At 36.7% G+C, this 24,041-nt stretch overlaps 1 protein-coding gene across 1 annotated transcript in view; it reads left to right on the top strand.

The window, feature by feature from the left end:
- Positions 1 to 11,985: 11,985 nt before the first annotated feature.
- The window catches only part of Vbp1 (VHL binding protein 1), a 19,931-nt gene continuing 7,875 nt past the window's right edge, over positions 11,986 to 24,041 (top strand). The window contains exons 1-4 of the mRNA XM_021189781.1: positions 11,986 to 12,111; positions 14,539 to 14,663; positions 18,699 to 18,765; positions 20,591 to 20,689. Of these exons, the coding sequence (XP_021045440.1) occupies positions 12,022 to 12,111; positions 14,539 to 14,663; positions 18,699 to 18,765; positions 20,591 to 20,689 (381 nt within the window). The 5' untranslated portion in view covers positions 11,986 to 12,021. The remainder of the gene's footprint in view (positions 12,112 to 14,538; positions 14,664 to 18,698; positions 18,766 to 20,590; positions 20,690 to 24,041) is intronic.

Raw genomic sequence — 24,041 nt, 5'->3', positions numbered from 1 at the left:
TGCCTAGGTTCTCCTAAAATGACTAGATTTGTAGTCTAGTCACCTAAGGTAGTATTTCAGAGTGTACTACCCTGTTGCATCACTTCTTTCATATTTTACATATTGTGGGCATATTTTATTTTATTTTATTTTATTTATCATTCATTCATTCATTCATTCATTTTTGTTTTTTCAAGACAGAATTTCTCTGAGTAGCTTTGGCTGTCCTGGAACTTACTCTGTAGACCAGGCTGGTCTTGAATTCCCAAGGCCACCCTGGTCTACAGAGCAAGTTCCTCCTAAGTGCTGGGATTAAAGGCATGTACCACCTGGCTGGGCATTTTTAAAAATAAAAATAAATATATTTGCTTTTGTGTATGAGCATTTTACTTGCATGTATGAACGTGCACCACATGTGTGTCTAGTGCCTGTGGAGGTCAAAAGAGGGCATCAGAATCCCTGAAACTGAAGTTTTAGATGGTTGTGAACTGTCGTGTAGGCACAGAGAGCCAAATTCCAGACCATTTTCAAGAGCAGGGAGCACCCTTAACAGTTGAGCCCCACTTCAGTTTCTACTGTGGGTGTTTTTAAGACTTAAGAGCAAAAAACCACTATCAATCTTTATCTTATTGAACTAAAACCCCATCTTTAGCCTGTCAAAACCCTAGTATTTCTAATTATTTTAATTTTAATATATCATCACTTTCAATGTATATATTATCCATATTATTAGTGAACTTGAACTTTACAACATTGTTATCAATGAAGATGAAGACAAGTGGTAGGCCTGTAATCCTAGCACTTGGGAACCCCAGGCAGGAAAACCAAGAATTTGAGATCAGTCTGGTTTACAGAGAGAGAACTTATCTCACGTCTCTGACCAAAACAAACAAACAAACAACAACAACAACAACAACAACAAAGAGAGATCTTTGTAGTCTCTTTATATTTGTTTTTCCTTATATTACCTTATTTTATCTTCTGGAGATGTTTTAAAACTTGAGCACAGTAAGCCACTGGAAAAGTGACAGAGGAAATAGAAATGTCCGAGACCTTGAATGCCTTTGATCTGTTGTGCCTGTCTTGTACTTAACTTAGTACTTAGATCCATAAATTTTATACAACCTTTACATTTATCCATAAAAGTAGTCCTATAATCATACTTAAATATATATGCATATCAATATATAGATTTCCATTCTCTATTTTTTAGCCTAGAGTATTTTCAGCTTAGATATGGCAGCTTTGTTATTGTGAAGAATTTTTTATACACCTTACTTTGTGATTAATTCATTATTGCTTATGAGAATGATTCATTAAATTTACCCCCCCTTACACTCTTTCATAAGCAGAACCTTTACAAATTTATTGTTTTTCCATGTGTTGGCATTTCCTTCCATTGGCATTAATTAAATGCAATATTTACACAAGAGCAACCTGTCCTCTTGGTACTATGGCATTAGAAAAGCAACTAAAACAAACTTTTCGCTCTTTTGTTTTTTATTGGATATTTTCTTTATTTATATTTTAAGTATTACCCCCTTTCCAGGTTTCCCTCCCTTCCAGAAACACCCTATCACATCTTCCTCCCCCTGCTTCTATGAGGGTGTTCCTCCACCCACCCACCCACCCAATCCCACCTCCCTATCCTAGATTGTCCTACCTTGGGGCATCTATAGATCCTTCATAGGACCAAGGACCTCTCTTCCCATTGATGCATGACAAGGCATCCTCTGCTACATAAGCAGCTGGAGCCATGTGTACACCTTTGTTGATGGCTTAGTTCCTGGGATTTCTGGGGGATCTGGTTGGTTGATATTATTTTTCTTCCTATGGGGTTGCAAACCCCTTCAACTCCTTCAGTCCCTTCTCTAACTTAGGGACCCTGCACTCAGTCCAATGGTTGGCTGCTAACATCCACCTCTGTATTTGTAAGGCTCTGGCAGGGTCTCTCAGGAGACAGCCGTATCAGGCTCCTTTCAGGATGCATTTCTTGGCATCCATAATAGTGGCTAGGTTTGGTAACTGTATATAGGATGAATCCCTAGGTGGGACAGTCTCTGGGTGGCCTTTCTTTCAGTCTTTGCTTTATACTTTAAGTCCGTATTTGCTCCTGTGAGTATTTTGTTCTCTTCCTAAGAAGAACCAAAGCACCCACACTTTGGTCTTCCTTCTTATTGGCTTCATGTGGTCTGTGAATTGTATCCTGGTTATTTGGAGCTTTTGGGCTAATATCCACTTATCAGTGAGTGTATACCATGTGTTTTCTTTTGCGATTGGGTTACCTCACTCAGGATGATAAAGGACACTGCCAATAGGACAAAAAGGCAACCAACAGATTGGGAAAAGATCTTTAACAATCCTACATCTGATAGAGAGGGCTAATACCCAATATATACAAAGCACTCAAGAAGTTAGACTCCAAAGAAACAAATAACCCTATTAAAAATAGGGTACAGTGCTAAAGAAAGAATTTTCAACTGAGGAATATTGAATGGCCGAGAAGCAACTAAAGAAATGTTCAACATCCTTAGTTATCAGGGAAATGCAAATCAAAACAACCCTGAGATTCCACCTCACACTAGTCAGAAAGGCTAAAATCAAAAACTCAGGTGACAGCAGATGCTGGCGAGGATGTGGAAAAAAGGAACATTCCTCCATTGCTGGTGAGATTGCAAGCTGGTACAACCACTCTGGAAATCAGTTAGGCAGTTCCTCAGAAAATTAGACATAGTGAGGACCCAGGTATATCACCCCTGGGCATATACCCAGAAGATGCTCCAACATGTAATAAGGACACATGCTCCACTATGTTCATAGCAGTCTTATTTATAATAGCCAGAAGCTGGAAAGAACTCAGATATCCCTGAATAGAGGAATGGATACAGAAACTGTGATACATTTACACAGTGGAGTACTACTCGGTATTAAAAACTGATGAATACATGAAATTCTTAGACAAATGGATAGAGCTAGAGAATATCATTGTTTTCTTTTTTACTAATAGGTTCCAACTTATAGGATCTTATCCCTTCATGGCATCTTTTTTTTTTTTTCTTTTTCAAGACAGGGTTTCTCTGTGTAGCCCTAGCTGTCCTGGAACTCACTCTGTAGACCAGGCTGGCCTCTAACTCAGAAATCCACCTGCCTCTGCCTCCCAAGTGCTGGGATTTAAGGCGTGTGCCACCACGCCTGGCCCTTCATGGCATCTTGATCCATTATTTCTACTAAGTGTGGCTAAAAGACCAGCAGTGGTCCCATTCAACCCCCAAGATATCAGATATATTTGAATTGTTGTTATTTAGAGCTTGGATAGAAATGAAAAGTCATTGGAGGCAGGACCCAGTGTTTTAAGGTTTTTTTTTTTAAAAAGAAAATAGATATTTCTGTGTAGTATTTCATTTAGAAGACAAAACCAAATTTATAATTTTCATCATTATAAGAAGACAGAAACACAGAAATGTGCATACCTAGTTCAGACTTTTACAAGCTTGTGCTATTAAACTTTCATCTTGAATTCTTCTATTTTCCATGCTTTTTTTATTTACCTATTCATTTATTCATTCATCAGTTCTGTGATTAGTAATGGAGATAATTTAGACTGGACATTTCAGGGATAACTTTCCAGAGATCTGCTATGAGATGAATGATATAATTTAGAAAACAGATAGCCAGGCAACTGAGTTGAGACTTCCACAGAACTCAGAAGGGGGATAATTAATTCAAATATGCAAGGTTACAGGACAGTGAGTAGTGAATAATGAAGATAATTGCAACTAATGAACGTTTAAAGGATAGAAACTCAGTATCACAGGCAGTGCACACTGGCTCAGAGTACTGTTTTCTAGAAAACAAAGATTTTCTTCAACCTTTAGCTCTCATTTTTAGTATCTGCCTAGCAAAACTCCAGGTATTAGATAACAAAAAAATAGGGTTTTGTATTAAAATATTCAAATTTATTTTTATAAGCAAGGAAATATATAAAAACGACAAAAGGGTTTACTGTGTTATTTTATTTGGATGTAGTCCAAGTAGAGGCAACAAAGCAGAAAGATTCAGATTCAGGTGGAAAATTGTGACCTTTGAACAGGCTGAACTAAAGTGAATCATCCTCATCTTCCAAATTCAATAAAGGCAGACCCTGGCATTTGATAATCTTGAAACTACTCAATTCAATATTTTGGAGATTATATATTCTCTTTTGATTCAGTAGTTATCCTGAGCTGGGCAGTGGTGGCACATGCCTTTAATCCCAGCACTTGGGAGGCAGAGACAGGCAGATTTCTGAGTTAGAGGCCATCCTGAGTTTCAGGACAGCCAAACGCTGTCTCGGAAAGCCAAAAAATAAAAAAATAATAAAAAAAAAGATATATATGTTATATATATAATATATATATTACATATATACATATATGTAATATATATGTAGTGTATATATATGTAATGTGTATATATAATGTATATATATAGTGTATATATATGTGTGTATAATGTAGTATATATATATACATATATATGTAATGTGTATATATGTAGTGTATATATATATATATGTGTGTGTAATGTGTTTTAGTATAAATTAAATTATACAAACTTGTTGTAAATTTTATTTAGTTAATTTAATATCTACCATCAAAATACTATGAAAAATGAAAGGTAATATCTTATTTCCTCCTTCCAAGTAAAACAAAGATCTTAAAACACCAACTCCAGGCCATCCTTCTGACATATATTTTAGTGCTTCATGGTATGGCCTGATGCCTACTTGTTTAGCCTCTGCAAATTAATATTATAAATATTAATGTTTGTCTATTTATTTATTTATTTATTTTGCAGTTATGAGTATTGGGTGATTTTTTCTTTTTTTAAAATTGTTTTATTAGATATTTTCTTTATTTACATTTCAAATGCTATCCTGAAAGTTCCCTATACCCTCCCCCCAAAATGTTAATATTTATAACAGAAATTTTTATTTAAATTCAGCTACATATTTATAAATTCTTTGGTTTTTTTTATTAGGATCATTTCTCTTAATTGGAAGAAGTCTTTTAGATGTGCATTTAATGTGGTCATATTGATGGTAAACTCAAGTTTTGTTTATCTGAAAATAAAATCATGTTCATTTTTGATTTTTTGGTTTTGTTTTTTTTGAGATTGTGTCTTGCTTTGTAGCCCAGGTTGACTTTGAACTCTGTGGTTCTTGTTGACTTCCTTAGAATTCTTCTGCCTCTTCCCAGTTCTGGGATGAAATGCTATATGTAGCTAGTACTCATTATTTTTACCTTTTAGCATTAATTTTTATTAAATTATTTATTTACATTCCAAATGTTGCTCCCCTCCTGGTCTCCTATCCCTGAGTTCTTCATCCCCTCCCCTCCCCTTTGCTTCTGAGAGGGTGTTCCCCCACCTACCCAACCCTCCTAACCCCCTCCCCCAAACACCCAACAATCCCCCCCACCCCTGCTAGCATCCCTCTTCTTTCCCTGGGGCATCAAGTTTCTACAGGATTAAGTTCATCCTCTCCCACTGAGGCCAGACAAAGCAGTTCTCTGCTATATATGTGTGGCAGCAGGGGAGGCGGGGTTGGACAACCCCTCCCTCCCCCATGCTCTTTGGGTGGTATTTTAGTCTCTGGGATCTCCCAGGGGTCTGGGTTAGTTGATGCTGTTGTTCTTTCTATGGGGTTTCCATCCCCTTCAACTCCTTCAGCCCTTCCCCTAACTCTTCCATAGACTCAGTCCAATGGTTGGATGTAAGGATCTGCATCTGTGTCAGTCAGCTGCTGGTAGAGCCTTTCACAGGACAGCCATGGTAGGCTCCTTTCTGCAAGCACAACATGGCATCAGTAATAGTGTCGGGGTTTGGTGCCTGCGCATGGGATAGATTCCAAGTTGGGCCAGTCACTGGATGGCCTTTCCTTCAGTCTCTGCTCCATTTTTGTCCCTGCATTTCCTTTAGACAGGAACAATTTTCTTAAAAAAGAAATCATTTTGACTACTTGCTCACCATGAACCCTGTTGAAAAGATAACCACTTACATTGTTCTTTTTTTCTTGCAAATAGAGGTGAAGCCATGTTCAGTGGAAGATTGCAGCTTCAAAGCTTCCACTCCATCTTTGGCTTTTGTTAAAAACAAAAAATAATTAAAGGACAAGAGGTTGCAAAGGGTGTAAAGTGAAGGATGGATCCAGGAGGAGTTGGGAGTGTTGGGGGTGAATATGATTAAAATGCACTATATGCACATATAAAATTCTCAAGAATAAAATATTATATATATATATTAATTTGAAAATCTCAAATAGTTTTCCTTTTGTAGGGGGTTCAAAAGGATATGACAGACAAATCATCCATGAGGAAAGCACCAGCTAATAAGTAATTCCTATAGTTGGGAATTTAGTCCAGCAGTAGAGTGTTTGCTTAGTTTAGCATGCATGCAAGCAGGGTCCCTGAGAGGGAAGAAAGAAGGGAGAAAATTGGGGAAGAAGGGAGAGAGCAAAGTAGAGAAGGAAAGAAGGAGGAAGAAGAGGAATGGAGAAAAAGAATGTTCTTTTTAGATGTAATAGTATAGAATTTGGGGCGAACTGAAATCTTATTAATCAATTACAAGGTAGAAATTGTTTGTTAAAAAAAAAAATCTCACGTGGTGGTGGTGGTGCATGCCTTTAATCCCAGCACTTGGGAGGCAGAGGCAGGCAGATTTCTGAGTTCGAGGCCAGCCTGGTCTACAAAGTGAGTTCCAGGACAGCCAGGGCTACACAGAGAAACCCTGTCAAGAAAAACAAACAAACAAACCTCCCTCTTTACTCATGAGTTTCAATAAAATAGGATTTACTTTCTCATTTCAGTTGACACAAAGGACACGAAGAGGTGAAATACTTTAAAGTTTTATTTTATTTTAAATTATATAAGTGTGTACAAGGTGTTTTTTAGTGGTAGAGAAAGTTTTTATTTTTACTGTTCTGTTTTTAGTTATCAAAACCATATACGAACTAAATACAGAGGCTTCCCAAATTGTATAAATCTCATCTCAACTTTATCATGTATTTTTAGTTTTGCTATTTTTTTCCACCCTCTCTTTTTCCCTCTTAACTCCTCCCTACCCTCTCTTGGATTCATGGCCCCTTCTTATATGATTATTTCTGTATTTTATATAAACTTATAACTGAGTCCATTTAATGTTGCTCATGTGTACATGTATTTAGGGCTGACCATTTAAGATTTGGCAACCTATCAGGGGGCTTGTCTCTGGAGAAAATTGATTCTCCCTCCCTCAGCAGCCATTGACTGATTGTAGTTCATCATCTAGTGGTAGGGCGGTGTGAAATTTCCCTCATTCCTGTTAACATGTATGCTGCTGTGGTCATTAGTAGGACTTGTTTAGGCAAACACATTGTTGAGATTTCATGGTTATAGTTTCCCTGTCATGTCTAGAAGTCACTGTTTTACAGCAGGTGTCCTGGTACTCTTGTTCTTATAATCTTTCTGCCTATTTCTTCTACTATGTTTCCTGAGTCTTGGGTGTAGGGATTATGTTGTAAGATGTACTAATTGAGGCTGTGCACCTTGTAGTCACTTATACTCTGCATTTTAACCAGCTACGAATTTCTGCTGCTGCTGCTGCAAAAAAAGTTTTTACACTTATTTGTGGGCATAAGTGTTTAGAATACAGCTTGAAGATATATTGATTTAGGAAAATGGAAGTAGTCCTTTCTCCTCTAGGGTCTATGACTTCTCCAGCCATGGTAGTTGACTAGGTTTATAGTACCTTTATACTGAGCATGCCTTAAATCCAATTAGTCAGCTGTTGGTTACCTCCAAGGTATAAGTGCCAATATTGTACCATTGGGATATCAAGTTTGACTAGTCATTGTGGTTCCCAGGCTTAACAGCTAGATAGAATTACTGATTACTTTTACCCCTTGGCAATTTTCCTAGTACCTTCTGATACTATAAGAAGAATTTCACATGGAGGGTTTTAGGTCAGTACCAGTTTGAAGAGTATAAGGTCTTCAGCAATAGGGTCTTAACCTTCAATTTCTGGAAGGCAATCAAGAATAATCATCTGTATTGTTTTGTGGCCCTCTTGGACTCCCTGACCAATAACTTACAGGGGTGTTTACCTAATTTGGTACTAGGGTATTTGTTAGACAGTCTATGGGGAGTCTATCACCGCATATGGCATACTTTCATTTAAACCATATGTATGTGTCTTAGGATTTCATTGCTGTGAAGGGACAACATGACCAAAGCAACCAAGAAAAAAAAACATTTAATCAAGGCGGTTTTATAGTTTCAGAGGTTCAGTACATTATCACCATGGCAGGAAGCATGGCAACATGCAAGCAGACATGGTGCTGGTGAAGTAGAGAATTCCATATCTTGATCCTAAGGCAGCCAGGAGGAGACTCTCTTCTGCAGGCAGCCTGGAGGAGGCACAGGAGACCATGCCTCTACAGTGACACACTTCCTCTAACAAGGCTATACCTCTTCTGCCGCCAAAGAGTTGAACATTCCTTGACTGGGAAGTGAGGATGATTATAGGAAATGTAGAAAAAAAGACGCAGAGACAAGAGATAGATTTGGGAGGACTGACAGTGAATATTGCAGCAGCCCTGGCTTATTTTTCATAACCTTTTAATACCTCATAGTACTGTGAGGAGGAAAGGTATAAACTAACAGAAGCAACTGCAGAAATAGACACAGGTCATCTGTTCTTATCTAGAGGCTTCCCTTTTCCTTCTGCCAAGGTCAATAGAACATTCAGTCTCTTGCCTTAAACCTCAAGTGTACCTCCTCCTATAGTTAGTTCCATGCCTTTGCAGGCCAGGAAATCTGCCAACAGATCCTGACCTGCCTTGACTCTTCCTGGCAGGCAGACTTTTCTTTTTCTTTTTCTTTTTCTTTTTCTTTTTCTTTTTCTTTTTCTCTCTCTCTGCTTCAGAGAAGCAGGCAAATAGCTCCTGACACTCCTCCAATAAGGCTACCCTTCATAATAGTGCCATTTTCCATGGGCCAAACATTCAAACCACCACAATATGTATATGTATATGTATATGTATATGTATATGTATATGTATATGTATATGTATATGTATATGTATATGTATATGTATATGTATATATATTTACAATGTTATATGCATTTTAAAGTAAGCAAATAATGTTTCCCTATAACTTTCCCTAACATCCTTAGGGTTATTTAGTTCTCCATCCACCTTCTCCTTCTGTTTCTTCTCCCTCCCCTTCCACAATTTTTGTCCTTCGTACTTTTTCCTTCTCCTTTAGTACCTGAAACCTACTATTTCTCTCTCTAGAGCTCCTCACTTCCCATAGTCTCCACTTTCTTGATTTCTGCTGTTATTGCAGGGTTTATACTCAAATCTAAAGATTCAGATCTAGGACTTACAAATAAAAGACAACATGTGACATTTGTCTTTCCAGGTCTGTATTATCCCATTCATTTATCAACTGAACATTTAGGTTGCTTCTATTTCCTATCTGCTGTGAATGTATCTGCATTGCACATAGGTGTGCAAGTGATTGTGGAGTAAGGATGTCTAAATTTTTTTGGGTATGTGCCAATAAATGATATAGCTGGGTAGATTTACTTTTAGCTTTTAGAGAATTCTCCATACTGATTGCCATAGTGTATTCAACTATATCAGTCTGCAGTCTTATCAACCATAAATGAAAACTCTCCTTTTTCCACACTCTTGTCAGCATTTGATGTCAGTTTTTTTTCCTTTTAAATGTAGCCATTCCAATTGGAGTAAGATGAGATCTCTCTCTTTTTTTAAAAAAAAGATTTATTTATTTATTTAATGTATGTGAGTACACCGTAGCTATACAGATGGTTGTGAGCCTTCATGTGGTTGTTGGAAATTGAATTTTTAGGACCTCTGCTCAACCCTCCACTCTGGTCAACTCTGCCCGCTCTAATCAGCCCCACTGCTCTGATCAGCCCCACTGCTCCAGCCCAAAGATTTATTATTATATCTTCTGACGCACTGGAAGATGGTGTAAGGGTGGTTGTGAACCACCATGTGGTTGCTGAAATTTGAACTCAGGACCTTCAGAAGAGCAATCAGTGCTTTTACCTGCTAAGCCATCTTGACAGTCCCAAGATGAGATCTCAAAAGTGCTTCAATTTTCATTTCCCTGTTTGCTGAGGAGTTGAACACAATTTTAGCCATTTTTATTTCTTTCTTGATAACTCTGTTCAGATCTATAGCCAGTTTTTAATTGGGTCATTTGTTTTCTTGATTCTTAGTTTTCTGAGTACTTTAAAGATTCTGGATATTCATCCTCTATCAGATATTCATCTTGCAAAGATTCTCTCCCACTCAGTGGGCTCTTTTTTTTTTTACTAGGTTAATTGTTTCCTCAGCTATACAGAAGTTCTTAGTTTTATGAGGTTCTATTTGTCAGTTGTTGACATTACTTTCTAAATGAATAGAATTCTATTCAGAATTTCTTTTCCTGCATCTAAATCTTTTAGTGTCCTGCTTATGTTTTCTTCTAGTAGTCTCAGAGTTTTGAGTTCCACATTGAGATCTCTGATCTAGTTGAAACTCATTTTTGTGCAGGGTGATGGATATGAGTCCATGTTCATTCTTCTATATGTAAACACCCTGTTTTCCCAGTTTTTGAAGGTCTTTCCTCAAGTGTGTATTTTTGGTATCTTTATCAGATGGCTGCAATTACTTGCCAATGATTGAGATGTCAGTTAATTTTACTTATTTGTGTGTGTACTTTTGTAAAAGAGTACATGCTAGAAAGTATATTTGGAGGCCAGAAGACAATTTGCTGGTGTCATTTCTCTCTTTCCACCATTTAGCTCCTGGAAATTGAACTCATATTTCAAGCCTGGCCATGAGCCCTTTATATCAACTGATCTATCTCGCTGGTCCTTATATTTTCTTTGTTTTGTTTTGTTTTTTTCGAGACAGGGTTTCTCTGTATAGCCCTGGCTGTCTTGGAACTCACTTTGTAGACCAGGCTGGCCTCGAACTCAGAAATCCGCCTGCCTCTGCCTCCCAAGTGCTGGGATTAAAGGCGTGCACCACCACTGCCCGGCTTTATATTTATTTTTTAAACTAAATAAAATTTATGTACATACACAATCTTCTATAAACATTCTTTTAAATTCTTCCTTATTCGTCCTGATTTTCATTCAATTTCATGTGTGTATTAATGTATATACTTAGAATACAGTAACAAATAAACCCTACTACATTGAAAACTAGCTCTCTCCAGTTCTCCAGTATTGCTTCCTTTTCTTCAGGGCAACTCAACCAACCTTCTAACTTCACCCCTTCCCTAAAGATGCAGCCCCTCTCTCTCACACACACTCACACACTTCTTTAAAAAAAAGATACCAATATACAATTACTTGGTTCTATAAGCTACTTTTGCTTTTATTTGCAAGCAGGGTCTCCTGCAGTGATTATGCATATCTGGTTTATTGATAGATTTGCTTTTTAAAGAGTTGTTGTGGAGGACAAAACTCTAGAAAGTCTTTGGATCTAAGAATTTAAGCACAGCTCTTGCATTTTTTTCACACAAACTATAAACATATTGAAAGTTTTTGATCCGGAAGCCCACAAGAATCTCACTGAAGCTGGTTTGTGAGAAAGATTGGTGTATTTCTTATGAGTCCAGTGATTACACTCAGAATGAAGTTCACAGGTCTGCAAAAGGGAATTGGGATTGCCTCAGAAGCTACTCTGGAGTGCATTCTCTTGATACCAGGTGGGGGTGCGGTTTGGCATGGTCTGAATTCCCAGGGCTTTATCCTTGCCCATTCCTTAGATCTCTGAGATTTCTTTTCCCAGGAGTTAGCACTGGTCTTCTGGCTTTTCCAACATATCCTTTCTAAGCTTGTCAGTCACATGCGTGTAGCCAATCACCACCTACGACGTAAGCACCAATGAATACGCAGATTCGCAGGGAGAGAGGCGGGTCTGAAGTGCAAACGATCCAATCACTGACGCCAACGGCCGAAGCTTCAGAAGGCAGTTATTTGCTCTCGTGCTTTCTTAAGATGGCCGCGGCTAAGGACGGATGTGGCCTAGAAACTGCTGCTGGAAACGGGCGGCGGCTCCACTTAGGGATTCCCGAAGCAGTGTTTGTGGTAAGAAACCCTGTTTCTCAGAGTCTTAATCTGATGCTGAAGATTGCTTTCCAGTCACTTCCTAGGTCTGGGTCGTTGGGAGGAACAGAGCTAAAGGGTCCCGGAAGGGAATGTCTGGCCTGTTGCCTCAACCTGCTTCTTGGCTTTTCAGGCCCGGCGGGGGATAGCTTTGAAGAAAGGTAATCCAACCCGAGCCCAGAAGAGGGAGCAGGGAGGAGGACTGGGTAGCTGGAGCTGGATGCAAGGCGGGTTGGGGCGTGGCGTCCCTTGAAACTGTCCAGTTGCTGCTGCCTGTTGTCGTCTACTGTTGCCTAAAGAAAAACAAAAAAAACACAACAAAATCGGTTATCGAGCTCAAGACTGCTGTGATGCTGAAGATGTAGATGGGTGGACATTTTAGTACAGTGAGCAAGGAGAACAGCTGTTAGTAGAGTGTGGGTACTGAGTGGCACCTAGTCAGCTTGAGCAAGGTCGTGGTCCGTTTCCTTGGGAGTGGAAGCTGACTGCTGAGAAAAGTAAACGTTAGCACAAACGTTAAGTCCATGTGTTCTTGCTTTTAAGAATTGAGGCTTATGTAATGGGTAACCGGCTGTTATTAGGTTTTTGAACCATTTTATATTTGCTTTTAGTAATACTATTTAAACAGTTTGTAAACAATAAATTTTATGCAGTTGTGAAGCTTGTGGGAAATGCAATTGGAAGGTTTCATGTAACAGGACCGACCCAAATTCAAAGAGAAGGTAGAAGTTGTATATATTTTCTCATTTATTTGTACTGAAGAATTATAAAATCTTAGTCAAAATTTTCTTAACCTTTTTTGGTATGTACCAAAAATTATATATACTCCGTCTTTCCACTAACATTCTTCAAAAGACCCTTTTTTTCCTTTTACTTAAATCACATTTTATATTGTATATTTTAATGTGCTGGTGGAATAAATTTTTATGTGTATTCTCAATGTGCTGTGCTTTTAAAAATATTTTTCAAGTGATCTTTACATGAAGTAATATTTTCTGAGGTTCAGAAATTTTCTTAGAAAATTTGCAAAACGTTACGAGGGAGTTGCTACTGTTCGAATTTTGTAGATGTAGTTGATGAAACCCAGAAATAGAGGATGTGAATGAGGTATCCAGAATTAGCATTTGAGCAGTCAGAGGAGCTTTAGAACCTCTTTGGTCATCTCTGCTACTTAGAGGTGAGGAAATTTTGTGTTATTTCTCCTGGTCCTATTATAATGTCTGATATATAAGGATGTAAATATATAAATTTCCATTCTGTCTTAAATGTAACATAGTAGCCAGATAGCAGTAACTTCAGAAATGGAATTAATGAATACAAACTTTATCTGAGGGATTTACCCTAAAATATACTTTACTTTTTGAGACAGCCCAGGTTGGCCTAAAACTCACTGTTTGGATTAGGATGGCCTCAAATTCATAGCTTCTGCTTTCCAAGTTTTGAGGTTAAAGACAGACACTGTGACACTTGGCTGTAAAATTTTATGGTTAAATTTTATACCAACACGATGTAATAAGCAGTCCAAACTTTAATTATCTTGATGTTCCAAAACTAATGAAAGTGGCATGATATTGTAACAACATAAAATTCTATGTCTGAGAGTATTTGAATCCTACCCAACTTCCATCTTGCTGCTTAGTCTTGAGTGTCTGTGGGTGACAATATTTATGGACTTATTTTGAAAAATAAAATATATATTCAATTGACTTAAATCAGTAAGAAGAATGATAACTTTGGCACACAATTTGCTCAATTCTTTAGTGACTAGGGCACAAGAGTAGGCAGTGTGCTTCATTGCTAGCAATTTTCATATTTATTACAAGAGCCACATGAGAAATGTATAAAGCAGGCAAGTTCATGTGTCTTAAATTAAAAACAGAAAAATAAAGAATAAATTAGCTACATAATGTATGTAAACTGTCTGAAATGGTCTTGAACTTTTTTTTTCTTTTTTTGAGACAAGCTATTATGTTGTCCAGGCTGACCCAAATTTGTTACATATCTGAGGCTGGCTTTGAACTTTGGATCCTTTTACTTCTACTTCCTAAGTTCTGGGCTAACAGACCTGTACCATCATGTCTAACTTATCTTTAACTTTTCTTCTGGCAGTGCTGGGGATGACCTAGGGCCTCCTGTCTTGTAGGCAAGTGATATACCACTGAGCTCCAGATGCAGCCATTTTAAACTCTTTATAATTATGTTTTTAATTAAAAACAAGCATTCAGAAAAGAAAAATTAGTTCTCTCCAGTGGAGTCTGACTGGGTATATTAGCCATACTAAAGGGTGGGTTCCATGTAGGGCAGTAAATAGATGGCCACCACAAAATTAATTCAATCGTATTTTCGTAAACTTTGTGTAGTATTTGTAATATGAATTTAAAACTGTATATATTATTTTTCATATTAAAGGAAGATGTAGATTCTTTCATGAAGCAGCCTGGGAATGAGACTGCAGATACAGTGTTAAAGAAGTTGGATGAACAATACCAAAAGTATAAGTTTATGGAACTTAACCTTGCTCAAAAAAAAAGGAGGTAATCAAAATTTCTGCATTTAAAAATCTTTATTATAATTATTAATGAATATAAGTTGTACACACTAATGAGTTTTACTCTGGTATATTTATACATGCACATATTGTGCTTAGATCATATTCATGTTCCCTGATGCCAACCACCCTTTCCTTTTACTTTAGTCTGGTGTATTTTGTTTATAGTTCTGCTAATGATGTTGCAAGTGACATATTTTCATTCTTACTAAATTATTGCATAATATTCTATTTCTACATATATGTATAGACCTTGTATATATACCTGTTTATCCAATCATCTGATGTTCTTGATTATTGTGAATAGTGCCACAATATTAGTATGCACACAACTTGGTTACTTTATTTCCTTTAGATATGCACTCAGGAGTAATACAGCTGAATCAAGTAGTATTTCCATTTTTAGTTTTTCAATTATGTGTGTGTGTGCTCACATGTGTGCAGGTTCATGCATGCCATGCCACAAGCATATGCTCAAATGTGCTATAGTGCACATGTGGAGGTCAGAGAACAACTTTCTAGAATCATTTTTCTTCTGCTACCTTGTTTTGAGGCAGGGTCTCTCTTTTTATTTTTGCCACTTTGTGTACTCACGCTAGCTGACCTGTGAGCCTCTGGGCAGTTCTGTCTCCTGGGCAGTTCTCATCTTGCCATGCTGAGATTACAAATGCTAGCCATTGAATCCTGTTTTTTTTTGGTTTGTTTGTTTGTTTTTGTGAGATTCAGAGGTTGAACTAAGGTTTCTCATCAGTAAGGATTTTGAGCCATTTCTCTGGCCTCATTTTTATGTTTCTGAGGATCATTCATATTGTTTTTTATAAAGAGTATTATAATTTATATTATGTAAGGTAACATTGCATTTATATTATATAATAAAGTACGCTTTTCCTGTATATCCTTGCCAATATTGCTAATTAATTATGTTTGAGATAGGGTCTCATGTAGTGTAGTCTGGTCTTGAATTTGCTATGTAGCAAAGGATGACCTTGAGGTCCTGATCCTTCTACCTTTACCTCCCAAATGTTGGAGTTACAGGTGTGTACCATACTGGTTAATTGAACCTAGAGCCTCATGTGTACAAGGCAAGTGTTCTACTTTTGAGTTATACTGCTAGTCCTTTTTAGTTTTTATTTTGAAATAGGTTCTTAAATTGTCCAGGTAGTTCTTGAACTTTGAATCTTCCTCTGCCTACCAAGTATTCGGGATGACAGCCCTGCATCACCAGGCACAGCCTGGTGTTTTTGATGATACTGTTTTGACTCTAGTGAGATGGAATCTTTGTAGTTTTAATTTGCATCTTTATGAGGCCTAAAGATGTTGAACATATTCTTTATACATTTATTAGCCATTTGGTACTTTAAGTCATTACCTACTTAGTTATTGGATTATTTTTCTTTTAGTTAAGATTTTTTTTAAATTCTTTACATAGTCTAGATATCAGTACACTATTAGGTAAATAGTTGGCAATATTTTCTACCCCCTCTGAACTTGTTAGTCCACTGATTGGTTCATTTGCTGTGCAGAGCTTTTTAATTTGGTATAATTTCATTTTACAATTCTATATTTTGAGCTACTGGAATCCTATTGAAAATTGTAGCCTATGTCAATATCTTGAAATATTTCCCTCATGTTTCCTGTAGTAGTTTTGAATGTCAGATGTTGACTTCAAGGTTTTTGATGTATTTTGAATTTTGGTTTGTTCCTTTATTTGTACAGTGTGATGGGGGATATGGTTTTAGTTTTTTTATATGTGAATATTCAGTTTTCTTAGCACCATTTATTGAAGAGACTCTCCTTTCTCCATCAGATGTTCTTGGCATCTTTGTTGAGATGGTTTTAGCTATATGTGTTTATTTCTAGGTCCGTTGTTTTATATCAGTGGTCTGTCTGTGTCTGTTCTTTTTTGTCACTATGATTTAATTTTTTTTATTCTTATTCATCCAGCATTGCTTTTTGTTCAAGATTACCTTGGTCATTTGGAGTTTCATATGAATTTTAGGATTGTAATTTCTAGTTCTGTGAAGAATGTCATTGGAATTTTTGCTGAGCTTAAGATTGAGTCCAGAAAAAAAAAAGATTGAGTCCAGAGAGTACTTTTGATAATATGACCATTTTTACAATATTAATTTTGCCCATCCATGAACATAGAGTGAGCATCCTTCCACTTTCTAATATCTTTATTTTCTTTGTTTAGTATTTTATAAATCTCAATGTAGAAGTATTTTACCTTATTGATCAGGTTTCTGTTGTTTGTCTCTGTGTTTTATTCATTCGTGGCTATTGTGAATGGAATTTTTATTTCTTTCTTAGTGAATTCATTATTGCTGCATAGAAAATCTATTAATTTTTGCTTAAATTGTTTACCAGTTCATCCATCTACTAATCAAATCCAATTCAGTTTATCACTGAGATAGGATGAGATTATCTTTGTTTTCAGGGTCAGATGGCTGTATACTTAGCAGTTTTAAGAATCTTTTGATGGAGACTTTGGGGTTCTCTTGGTATAGAATCATATGGCTAATTTGATTTCTTCCTTTTCTATTTGATTTCCATCTATTCTTTTGCTAGCTAAAATTTGAAGTACTGTATTGAGGAAGAGTGGCAAGAGTAGATAGAGATCTTTGCCTTTTTTTGATAGCCCATGACTGTCTTTATCTTTGCATGAACTGGGGGTCAACATTTATGTCTCAGCTTCACAGCTTGGCCCTTTCTCTGCCTCTGGAGATCATATATATGTCCATATCCTTTCCTACCTTGTATCTGAATATGTGCTGAGTATGCATACCTAAAACAGCCCCATACAGTACTACATACATGCTTGATGTTTTCAGACTTGAGATTTAATATATTTGGATACATCTTGTTTTAATAATTAGCTAAATGAAAGTTTATAATCAAATGCAGTGCCTGTGAATCACTTCTGCAGAATGTGACCTGTTCTAGAAATGTTAACAACAGGGAGTTGAACATATGAAATAAGGCTTTTTATAACATGTATTCTATATATGCTTAGTATTACATCTTTTTTTTTTTTAAAGATTTATTTATTTATTATATATAAGTACACTGTAGCTGTCTTCAGACACACCAGACGAGGGCACCAGACCCCATTACAGATGGTTGTGAGCTATCTTGTGGTTGCTGGGATTTGAACTCAGGACCTCTGGAAGAGCATTCAGTGCTCTTAACCGCAGAGCCATCTCTCCAGCCCCCTACTTTTTATTTTTTAATTTAAAAATATTTTATGTGGGGACTGGAGAGATGGCTCTGTGGTTAAGGTTCAATTCCCAGCATCCACATAGCAGTTCACAATAATCTGTAACTCCAAGATCCAACACCCTCCAACAGACATACATGGAGGCAAAACTCCAGTGTATATTAAAAAAATAAAATAAATATTTTATGTGTATGAATGTTTTGCCTACTTGTATGCCTGTGCACTGTGTGCATGTCTGGTGCTTGTAGAGGTCAAAAGCGATGTCAGATCTACAAATGGGCTATGGATGGTTGTGAGCCACCACGTAGGTGAAAGGAATTGAATCTGGGTCCTCTGAAAGAACAACAAATGCTCTAAACCACTGAGTAACCTCTTTACTCCCTTAAATATTTTAATTAAATGTTTGTATCCTTATAGTATTTTCTGTATGGTTTATTAAATATGCTTTGTTTTGCAATGTTTATCAAATATTTTCTTATATCAAAAATATTATTTTAAATAAAATTTATAAAATATAATTTATACTTGTAAATAGTTTTTAAGGACATATTAGTTGAAAATTGCAATGCTAGTAAGACGATTGTGATGTTTATTTTTTTAATTTATTTTTTTGAGACAGGGTTTCTCTGTATAGCCCTGGCTGTCCTGGAACTCACTCTGTAGACCAGGCTGGGCTCGAACTCAGAGATCCGCCTGCATCTGCCTCCCAAATGCTGGAATTAAAAGGCGTGCGCTACCACTGCCCAGCGTAATGTTTATTTTTGCTGGTAAAATACTATGTTAACCTTTTTTCCCTTCTCACAGGCTGAAAGGCCAGATTCCTGAAATTAAACAGACTTTGGAAATTCTGAAATACATGCAGAAGAAAAAGGTAAGTGTACCTTTGTTTGCAGGTATAAGCAAATCAGCATTGTTTTGGCGGAGACCTGATTTCCTTGACTCTTTGGTTATTGGCATTTCATTTGTTTTGTAGGGTTCACCCTATCTTTTTGAGCATATGTAGTAATGTTAAAAGTAGTATACTTTCACCAAAAAAAAAAATGGCTTTGTGGCCTTCCCCTAAAATGAAGCCTAATTCTAAGGTCCTCACTTAGATTATTTTATAAATTTTTAATTAGAAATGATTTTAGGTATTTTCAAAATGTTTTATTCTGAGGTAATAACATTTAAGAGTGTATTTATTTGTTTTTATTTTTATGTGTGTGCTACTGGCATACTGGCTTTGTAGAAGGAGTTTGGGAGTGACCCTTCTGTTTCTGTTTTTTTCTGTTTTTATTTTTTTGCAGGGGGGTCTTTTTATTTTTTGTTGTTTTGCTTTGAATAGTTTGAGAAGATTGGGTGTAGATTGTCTTTAAATGTCTGCTATAATTCTTCTGTGAATTTTTCTGGTCCTGGACTTTTTTTTAGCTGGAAGGCTTTTTATTATTATATCATCTCCTCATTTCTTAGGAGCCTATTTAGGTCATTGACTTCTTGGTTTAATTTTGATGGTTTGGCTGAATCCTATTCATCCATTTCTTTTAGGTTTTCCATCTTAGTGGAGTACAGGTTTTTAAAATAGTCCCTCATAATATTCTACATTTCTTTGATGTCTGTTGTAATGTTTCCCTGTTCATTTCTGATACTGTTAATTTGGATCCCTCTTTCTTTCTTTTGGTTAGTTGGGTCAAAGGTATTAAGTTTTGTTTGTCTTTCAAAGAATCAGATCTTCAGTTTTTGATTCTTTATATTTTCTTGGTTTCTGTTTAGTTGGTTTCTGCTCTGATTTTTATTATTTTTTGAAGTTGATTTGGTTTGGATTTGGTTTGTTCTTTTGAGTTGCATTGTTAAACCATTTATTTGTGTTCTTTCTGATTTTTTTAAATGTAAGCACTTAGAGCTGTAAATTTTCCTCATAGGGCTGCTTTCAGTGTGTCTTAGAGAGGTGGTCTCTTTTAGAAGAATCTTCCATGTAATGCTGAGTAGAATGTATTCTTTGGTCTTTGGGTGTGATATTCTGTAGGTACCTGTTAGGTCCATTTGATGTATGATGTCAATTAATTCTGATATTTCTCTGTTTTTTGTCTAGATGACCTGTCTATTGGAGAAAGTGGGGTATTGAAATCACCTACTAATGGATTGATGTTTATCTGTGTCTAAATTCAGTAGTACAGCTTTTTTTTTAAATGAAATTGGATGCCCCAGAGTTTGCATATATGTTTAGGATAGTAATAGCTTCCTGGTTAACTGTTCCCTGGATTAGAATGATGTGTCCCTCTTTATCTGTTCTGATTAATTTTAGTTTGAAGTCAATTTTGTCAGATATTAGGATAGTGACATCTGCTTGATTCCTAGTCTCATTTGATTTAAGTACTTTTGTTTATCCTTTTACTCTAAGGCATTATGTATCTTTTAAACTAAGATGTGTTTTGGAAACTTATAACCTTTATAGCTGTAGGAACTATTATTATTTTTATTTTTTGGATGAAGAACTTGAGGCATAGATAAGTAGTGACATGCTAAATTACACAGCTAGTAAGTAGCTGAATCAGAGTCCATTCCCAGTCATTTGGTGGTAACAGTCATTTATTTCTTTTCCAACTAAGTAAATCTTCATGATGGTACTGTTTTAAATGACTTGGGTTTAGGTGTGGGATTCCTCCTTTATGACCTTGATATCAACTTGGCCTGTTTGTTGTACTATCATTTTTTTAAAGGAGTCCACCAATTCAATGGAGACCAGATTCTTACTGGCAGATAACCTGTACTGCAAAGCTTCAGTTCCTCCTACTGATAAAGTGTGCCTGTGGTTGGGGGTAAGTAAATGTTATAGCCACAGCCAATACCAGTGTTTCCTGATTAGCAAAACAGTATTTCTCCTTCTTTTTTTTTTTTATGTTTTCATTGACTTTTAATCTTTTTTATTATTAGATATTTTCTTCATTTACAATTCAAATGCTATCCCAAAAGTCCCTTATACTCTCCCCCTACCCTGCTCTCCAACCCACCCACTCCCGCTTCCTGGCCCTGGTATTCCCCTGTATTGGAGCATATAATCTTTGCAAGACAAGGGCCTTTTCTCCCAATGATGGCCGATTAGGCCATCTTCTGCTACATATGCAGCTAGAGACACGAGCTCTGGGGGTACTGATTAGTTCATATTGCTGTTCCTCCTATAGGGTTACAGACCCCCTTCAGCTCCTTGGGTACTTTCTCTAGCTCCTCCATTGGGGGCCCTGTGTTCCATCCAGTAGATGACTGTGAGCATCCACTTCTGTATTTGCCAGGCACTGGCATAGCCTCACAAGAGACAGGGTCCTTTCAGTAAAATCTTACTGGCATATGCAATAGTGTCTGCGTTTGGTGGCTGATTATGGGATGGATCCCCAGGTGGGGCAGTCTCTGGATGGTCATTCCTTCCATCTCTGACACTGTGCCTGGCCCAGCACTGTCTATGATTATTTTACCCTTGCTTTTCTTAGTCCCCAGACCTAGCTAAATACAAGATTTTTTTTTTTTACTCAAGGCAAGCTCCTATGCAAAGTAGCAAGTGCATAATGCACACTGTTTCCAGCTATCCAGATTGCCTCATTGGAAGGATTTTCCTTTGCTGCTGTTGTAAGAGATGCTCTAGTGCTATGAACAATGGATCATTTAACACAGTGAAATTCACTTTTATCATATAGTTAATCTACTCAGTTTTTGTTAGTTGAGTTCACTTCAGTTTCCTGTTTTGTCTTAGTTCTGTTTTTAATAGGAAAGATTCAGTGTTTATCACTTAGGCTTTTATTTTCTCATTTTTAACATTCTCTGAAAATTTCACACATATATACAATGTATTTTTATCATACCAATCCTCACTTATGTTCCTTCAGTTCTCCTAGGCACTTCAACCTGTTTCCTTCTAGACTTTATGTAAGTTTTGTCATCATTAGTAGCTCCCTGATTTCAATTAGTACTGACCATATATAGATGGCTATAGGGGCCATCTGCTGAGGCACGGGCAACCTACCAATGGCAGCATCTCTGAGAAGTGACTCTCCTTCAGCAGCTAAGGGGTTGGGCATCTGAAGCTCCTCCTTTATCCATGCTGGTATGTTAACTGGATTAATCTCATATAGGCAATCATGGCTACTGTGAGTTGATTTGCTCATCAACCATGTCATGTCCAGAAGACAGCATTTCACAGTTCTTCTCTGGCTTTTATATTCTTTCTGCCCACATCTGTGATGCTCCCTGAGCCTTGGATTGGGAGAGGTTGATGTAGAAAACTTTTTTAAGGTTGAGCATTCATAGTTACTTATTCTGAACAGACTAGTTATGAGTCTCTGCATTAACCACTCTCCACTGCAAAAAGAATCTTCTCTGAACCAAGATTGAGAGCAGCACAAATATTCTAGTATAAACAAAATATTAAGAAGGCAGTTTGACGTGACCATTTAGTGGAACAGCAGCAGTTAAGCCCCACCTAGGACTGGTCTATGATCTCTCAGTCATGGCCTACTAAAGTATAGAAAATATACCCGAATGTATCAGTGTGGAAAGACTGTCTATATTCAGTTTTTCTCTGATCATTTAGTTCTTAAAGTATTATTTTATTTCAAGAAAGGTGATTTCTTTTGTGTGTATATGAATGTAGGTTTGGTCCCATTCTATTATTTGAGAAAATAATAATATGCATTGAATCTCCTTTATTTTTATTATCTGTTATGTTCTCTGTTTTAGTCTTTTTCATTATATGTGATTTTCTTCACAACTTTTTGTTTGTCCTTGTACTTACTGTTTTATTTTTTACTTTTTTTTTTAAAGAAAGGTTTATTTTTATTTCATGTCTATGAGTGTTTTGCCTACCCTTTTATGTGTGCATCATTTGTGTGCCTGGTACCCATGGAGGCCAGAAAAGGGTGTTGGATCCACTGGAGCTAGAGATACAGGCACTTGTGAGTGATTGTATCTGAACCAGGGTCCTCTGGCTATCAGACTTTGAGGGGTATGTACTCTTAACCCCTGAGCTATCTAACTCCTCTTTCATTTTCATTACTTTATTTTCATTTTCTTTGCTAACTTCCAGCTTTTTTCATCTTTATTTTGTTTTATTGTCTTAGTTGAATACTTAAATGCAAATTTCTTTCATAGACCACCATCTCCTACAGTCTTCCCTATCATAGTAAATAGAATCTTTTATCTGGTCATTAAGAAAAAACCCCTTTCATTTATCTTTGACTCTTTTAACTTACACTGTTAGCCAGGTCTTCAGCAAACCTTCTAAATATACTGAGAAGCTAACAATTTCTCACTTTTTTTGCTGCTAGTACCTTGCTCTATGCTATCTTTGTGGCTGTGACCATGGAGATTATGTATATGTTTTCTATAGCTCCCATTATAAGGTATTGCCAACTTTGTGGCTTTAACAATGCAACTTGGTGATTCTGGGGGCTAGAAGACTGAGATTAGCCTTGGAATCAGGCTAATCCCATTTATCTAAGGGCTGTAAGGAAAAATCTCTTCACTGATCTCTACTTTTATATGTTCTTTATAACCTCTGCATATATATGTTCTGAATTTCCCTTTTTGTATTAACACATGTGAGTGAGCTTATTTTAACTTGGTTACATTTGTAAAGAAATTACATGCTCAAATAATTTTTGAATTATTTTTTGCAGTCTGAAGTACTGAGGGTTAAGACTGGATTTTTTTGGAAAAATATACTGCTTAATCCATAATATATTTTATTTCTGCATAAGGTTTTAGGTACCGTGAGGTTAGAGCTTCAGTATATCTTTTGATGTACACAGTTCATTTCAAATTAACATCTTAAGTTCATTTTCTTGCTTTTGCCCCTGTATTCCAAAATCCTTTTCAAACATAGTGGGTAGAACTATCTGTTAAGATCTGTTGGGTCATGCCATTATTCTGTCCAAAGTTTGTGGTCATTTCTCATCTTATTTCAAGGAAAACCTTTTGAGTAGCTAGCAAGTCCCAATGCAGTCTAGTACTCTAGATACTTCTCTTCCCTAATATTCCAGTTTCTTGCTTGGTCACACTTGGACTTCTTCCTGGACCTAGATAATGGAAAGAAAGAAAGAAAGAAAGAAAGAAAGAAAGAAAGAAAGAAAGAAAGAAAGGGAAGGGAAGGGAAGGGAAAGGGAAAGGGAAAGGGAAAGGGAA

Source organism: Mus pahari, unplaced genomic scaffold, assembly GCF_900095145.1.
Source record: "Mus pahari unplaced genomic scaffold, PAHARI_EIJ_v1.1 scaffold_7660_1, whole genome shotgun sequence".
Lineage (NCBI taxonomy): Eukaryota > Metazoa > Chordata > Mammalia > Rodentia > Muridae > Mus > Mus pahari.
Note: the sequence above shows the minus strand (reverse complement) of the source record. Positions and strands in the feature narration are given on the sequence as shown.